The 5,828-nt window shown below is 44.2% G+C and overlaps 1 protein-coding gene across 1 annotated transcript in view; it reads left to right on the forward strand.

Moving 5' to 3' along the window:
- Window positions 1–5,116, forward strand: part of LOC310723102 (histone-lysine N-methyltransferase EHMT2-like) — a gene marked incomplete at its 3' end in the record, with an annotated part of 8,728 nt that extends 3,612 nt beyond the window's left edge. Inside the window, exons 8-15 of the mRNA XM_083570934.1 lie at window positions 74–169; window positions 243–370; window positions 454–597; window positions 715–1,013; window positions 1,095–1,340; window positions 3,037–3,119; window positions 3,270–3,376; window positions 4,994–5,116. Of these exons, the coding sequence (XP_083427060.1) occupies window positions 74–169; window positions 243–370; window positions 454–597; window positions 715–1,013; window positions 1,095–1,340; window positions 3,037–3,119; window positions 3,270–3,376; window positions 4,994–5,116 (1,226 nt within the window). The remainder of the gene's footprint in view (window positions 1–73; window positions 170–242; window positions 371–453; window positions 598–714; window positions 1,014–1,094; window positions 1,341–3,036; window positions 3,120–3,269; window positions 3,377–4,993) is intronic.
- Between the last annotated feature and the right edge of the window lie 712 nt (window positions 5,117–5,828).

Here is a 5,828-nt window from a genome sequence, read left to right on the forward strand (position 1 = left end):
AAGGATGTGGACTTTTGCCACCTCCAATCGCAGTCAGAGACGCCATGAATCCAGATGTGTGTGTGTTTTGTAGCCCCTCCTGTAAAAAGCTCCTCCGAGTACACTGAAGTTCCTCTGGGTTCTCTGGACATCTCTGCCTCAGACACTCCCACCCTGTCTCCTCACACAGGTACGTTTCACTTTAAAATGCGCTGAAGGAGGCGTGGCCTGATACTGATAGTTTGTGTTGATTGTGTGTGTAGATGATAGAGAGATGGAGCGGATGGAGGAGTTGCCGTTGTGTAGCTGTAGAATGGAGGCTCCTCGGGTGCACAAACTCACGACGAACACGCAAACAACTTGCATGGCCATCGAGAGCATCAACGGACAGGTGAGAAAAAGAGAGAGAAAAAGAGAGAAAGTATAAAGTTCTGTTTTCAGTAGTAATAATTATTGCCCCAATGTGAATCTAAGCTGGTGGGCTGTACCAACTCCATTATAAAGGGGGAGACGATGCGTCCCTCTAGCCGTGTCTCTCTCATGGTGCTCTGTGAGACCCATCGCTCTCATATGGTGAAACATCACTGCTGCCCTGGCTGTGGCTACTTTTGCCTCTCTGTAAGACACACACACACACACACACACACACACACACACACACACACACACACACACACACACACACACCACACACCACACACACCTGGTCACAGTGCAATGTAAACAATGTCCTAGGGGACCTTTCTGGAGTGTTGTCCGGACATCCGTATCGCTCATCGTTTCCACCGCAGCTGTGTGTCTGTGCTGGGTGGTGGGCGGAGCCGGGGCAGTTCGGTGGGCGTCGGCTTGCTTTTCTGCCCCCATTGTGGCGAGGACGCCTCCGAGGCACAGGAAGTCACAATTCCCCCGCCGTCATCATCTTCAGGGGCAGTTGTCACGTCTAGTGCCTCATCCACCACTCCGCTTCTGCCTTCCGCGCTGGCGGCAGCGACTACGGCGCTCAGCAGCAAGAAGAGGAGCGGGGAGCCAATCAGGTCAGACATTGCATAAGATCAGGAGGTGCTTTTGCTTATTTCTGTTTGTTTCTTAACTTCTTTTTTCTCTTTCTTCGTCAGTGCGAGGATGCACTGGCGTGGTGAGGTCAGAAAAGGGGTAGTGACTCAGTCTGTACCCCCCAATACTGCCACAGCTTCAGGGGTGGGTGGAGTTGAGGATGTGGTTGCCCTCGGTGAAGGGGGTGTGGACAGTGTTGGCCCCTCACTTGTCCTCCCCAATGGAAAGCCTGTGTGTCCTGGAGCACTGCCTGCTGGAGACTGCAGGGCAGCACTGCAGAGAGCCATTCTCAATCAGGAGACTGAGAGGTACTTACAGTGAGGAAAATAAGTATTTGAACACCCTGCTATTTTGCAAGTTCTCCCACTTAGAAATCATGGAGGGTCTGAAATTGTCATGGTAGGTGCATGTCCACTGTGAGAGAAATAAAAAAAATCTAAAAAAAAAAAATCCAGAAATCACAATATATGATTTTTAAACTATTTATTTGTATGATACAGCTGCAAATAAGTATTTGAACACCTGAGAAAGTCAATGTTAATATTTGGTACAGGAGCCTTTGTTTGAAATTACAGAGGTCAAATGTTTCCTGTAGTTTTTCACCAGGTTTGCACACACTGCAGGAGGGATTTTGGCCCACTCCTCCACACAGATCTTCTCTAGATCAGTCAGGTTTCTGGCCTGTCGCTGAGAAACACGGAGTTTGAGCTCCCTCCAAAGATTCTCTATTGGGTTTAGGTCTGGAGACTGGCTAGGCCATGCCAGAACCTTGATATGCTTCTTACAGAGCCACTCCTTGGGTATCCTGGCTGTGTGCTTCAGGTCATTGTCATGTTGGAAGACCCAGCCTCGACCCATCTTCAATGCTCTAACTAAGGGAAGGAGGTTGTTCCCCAAAATCTCACAATACATGGCTCCGGTCATCCTCTCCTTAATACAGTGCAGTCGCCCTGTCCCATGTGCAGAAAAACACCCCCAAAGCATGATGCTACCACCCCCATGCTTCACAGTAGGGATGGTGTTCTTGGGATAGTACTCATCATTCTTCTTCCTCCAAACACGTTTAGTGGAATTATGACCCAAAAGTTCTATTTTGGTTTTATCTGACCACCTGACTTTCTCCCATGACTCCTCTGGATCATCCAAATGGTCATTGGCAAACTTAAGACATGCCTGGACATGTGCTGGGTTAAGCAGGGGAACCTTCCGTGCCATGCATGATTTCAAACCATGATGTCTTAGTGTATTACCAACAGTAACCTTGGAAACGGTGGTCCCAGCTCTTTTCAGGTCATTGATTAGCTCCTCCCGTGTAGTTCTGGGCTGATTTCTCACCTTCCTTAGGATCATTGAGACCCCACGAGGTGAGATCTTGCATGGAGCCCCAGTCCGAGGGAGATTAACAGTCATGTTTAGCTTCTTCCATTTTCTAATGATTGCTCCAACAGTGGACCTTTTTTCACCAAGCTGTTTGGCAATTTCCCCGTAGCCCTTTCCAGCCTTGTGGAGGTGTACAATTTTGTCTCTAGTGTCTTTGGACAGCTCTTTGGTCTTGGCCATGTTAGTAGTTGGATTCTTACTGATTGTATGGGGTGGACAGGTGTCTTTATGCAGCTAATGACCTCAAACAGGTGCATGTAATTTAGGATAATAAATGTAGTGGAGGTGGACATTTTAAAGGCAGACTAACAGGTCTTTGAGGGTCAGAATTCTTGCTGATAGACAGGTGTTCAAATACTTATTTGCAGCTGTATCATACAAATAAATAGTTTAAAAATCATATATTGTGATTTCTGGATTTTTTTTTTTAGATTATGTCTCTCACAGTGGACATGCACCTACCATGACAATTTCAGACCCCTCCATGATTTCTAAGTGGGAGAACTTGCAAAATAGCAGGGTGTTCAAATACTTATTTTCCTCACTGTATATGGTTTCACACACACATACCTAATGTCATGTATGTAGAAGTGTTAATAATTCTCTCCATTCTGTTTGAATCAGGAAGAAGAAGTTACGGTTCCACCCACGTCAGCTCTATCCCGCGGCCAAACAGGGCGAAGTGCAGAGGGTTCTACTCATGCTCAGTAAATACAGCACAGCACCTGTCCAATCAACTCTCTATATTTAAAACCTCTCACCAATCAGCTCCTCTCTCCCTCTCCCTCTCCCTCTCCCTCTCTCTCTCTCTCTCTCTCTCTCTCTCTCTCTCTCTCTCTCTCTCTCTCTCTCTGTAGTGGAAGGTATAGACCCAGTGTATCAGCCGGACTCTCAGAATCGGCGCTCTGCCCTTCATGCTGCAGCTCAGCGTGGCCTGATTGAGATCTGCTACCTCCTCATACAGGTACCACATCAGAATTATTCTAGTTGCCAGCAGAAATTCAGGAAGATGATCCACTTATCAATGAAAATGTTGGGAATTCTTTATGCAATACTGCAAAGGAATTTGGGGAATTTGTCCACTTGCACATGGTAATTGTAAAAATTGTTGGTTTGAGTTTTTCCACTTATGCAGAGGAATTCTGTGAGTTTAGCCACTTTGTCCAGGGGAATACTGGGAGGTTCATCCTTTGGAATTCTGAGAGGTGTGAATGGACTGAAAGTTCTTGGGAATTCTTGACATGGGGAGTTCTGAGATTTTAACCATTTTTCCATGAAAATTCTGCCAGTTTAAACACTCATCCAGGGGAATTTTTGGAGTTTAACCAATTGTCTGAGGAAAGTTTGGAAGTTTAACCACTTGTTCAGAAGAATTCTGGGAATTTAGCCACTTGTCTCAGGGAATTCAGGGCGTATAGCCACTTGTCCTGGAGAATTCTGAGTTGTTGTGGAACTGGGAGCTCTTGTGAAAATCTTTGACCAGGAGAATTCTGGGAGTTGAGCCACTTGTCCAGTGGAATTCTGGGAGTTGAGCTGCTCATCCAGGAGAATTCTGGGGGTTTAGCCACTTGTCTAGGAAAATTCTGGGTGTTGATACACTTTTCTAGGGGAATCCTGGGAGGTAAACTATTCGTAAATGGAAATTCTAGGAGTTGAATTACTTATCCAGGTATATTCTGTGAGTTTAACCACTTGTTCATGGGAATTCTGAGAGTTTATCCACTTGTCTAAGGTAATCCTGGTAGTTTAACCCCTTGTCTAAGGGAAATCTGGTAGTATAACCACTTGTTCAAAGGAATTTGGGGGGTTTAGCAACTCATCCATTTGAATTCTGAGAGTTGTTGTGGGACTGGGAGTTCTTGTGAATTCTTGTTCAGGAAAATTCTGAGAGTTTACCCACTTGTCCAGGGTAATTATGGGAGGTTAATCACTTGTCTAGGGTAATTCTGAGAGTTTAACCACTTGTCCAGGGTAATTCTGGGAGGTTAACCTCTTGTCCAGGGGAATTCTGGGAGGTTAACCACTTGTCCAAGGTAATTCTGGGAGGGTAAACAATTGTCCAGGGCAATTCTGGGAGTTTAACCACTTGTCCAGAGAGGTTCTGGAAGGTTAACCACTTGTCCAGGGTAATTCTGTCACTTTAGCTACTTGTCCATGGTAATTCTGGAAGTTTAACCATTTTTCTAAGAAAATTCAGGCAGTTAAGCTATTTGTCTAGGGGAAATCAGGGGAATTCAGGGTGTCAGGGGAATTTTGCTACTCATCAATTGACGTTCTGGGAGTTCTTGGGAATTCTTTTTTGAGGGGAATTCCAGGAGTTTAGCCATTCATTCAGGGATGTTCTGGGAGTTTAACCACTTGGTTAGGGGAATTCTGGGAAGTTATCTATTTGTCCGGTTTAATTTTGGGAGTTAAGCCCCTCTTTCAGGGGAATTCTGGGTGTTTACCCACTTCCTTAAAGAAAATTCTGGGAGTTTAGCCACTTGTCAAGGGGAATTTGGTGAATTTATGCAATTCTACCAACAAATGTAGCCACTTAGATGATGCAATTTCTTTTAATTGTGTATGTGTGTGCTTTTAGGCAGGCGCTAAAGTGGACGCCCAGGATAAGTCTCAGAGGACACCACTGCTGGAGGCCATCGTTAACAATCAAGTGGAGGTGACAAAGTTTCTCATACAGAGTGGAGCCTGTGTTTACCACGTCGTGAGTACACCCCACACACACACACACACATTGTTTTTTTTAAATATTTTGTTAGATTATTCCTGTCATTATTTGGCAACACTGCAGTGAGACGGGTGTATTTTGTTTTTTTGTGATGAAATTCCATCTCAGCATGGTCTTTTCACTGTCTGACTCGTTGTACTGAGATCAGACTAACACACACTGAGCGGCAGCTGAAACAGATAAACAGCATGATGCGTTAGTTACAGTCATGAGCAGGAGCTTGTTAGAGGTCGACCCACAGTGGATTTTACCGTACTGATAGCGAGGTCAGAGCGTACCTGCTGATTACTGATTTATCAACCGAGTTTTTCAAATGGATACTGGATAAACACACATCACTCCAAGTAACACAGTACTGCAGAACTTTATTATAAAATTAAAAATAAAACAAAAAACAAACAGTACTGAATCATAGCAATGTGCTAGATGAAATAAATATGTATATATAATGATTATAAATACTGAGGAAAATAAAAGATAAATTCAGACTGAATTGAATAAATCTAGCGCCAAGAAAATCGTGTCATAAAAGTTTAACTTCTTCATAATTATATGAAAAATAATATTTTAATAGTGATATAGATTCATTCAGCATGAACTTTCATATTCAGTTGATATCAATCTTATGTAACTCCCTCTCTCTCTCTCTCTCCCTCTCTCTCTCTATATTCTCTCTCTCTCTCTCTTT

The sequence above is a fragment of the Silurus aristotelis genome (genome assembly GCF_946808225.1).
Source record: "Silurus aristotelis genome assembly, contig: scaffold_231, whole genome shotgun sequence".
NCBI classification, from domain to species: Eukaryota; Metazoa; Chordata; class Actinopteri; order Siluriformes; family Siluridae; genus Silurus; species Silurus aristotelis.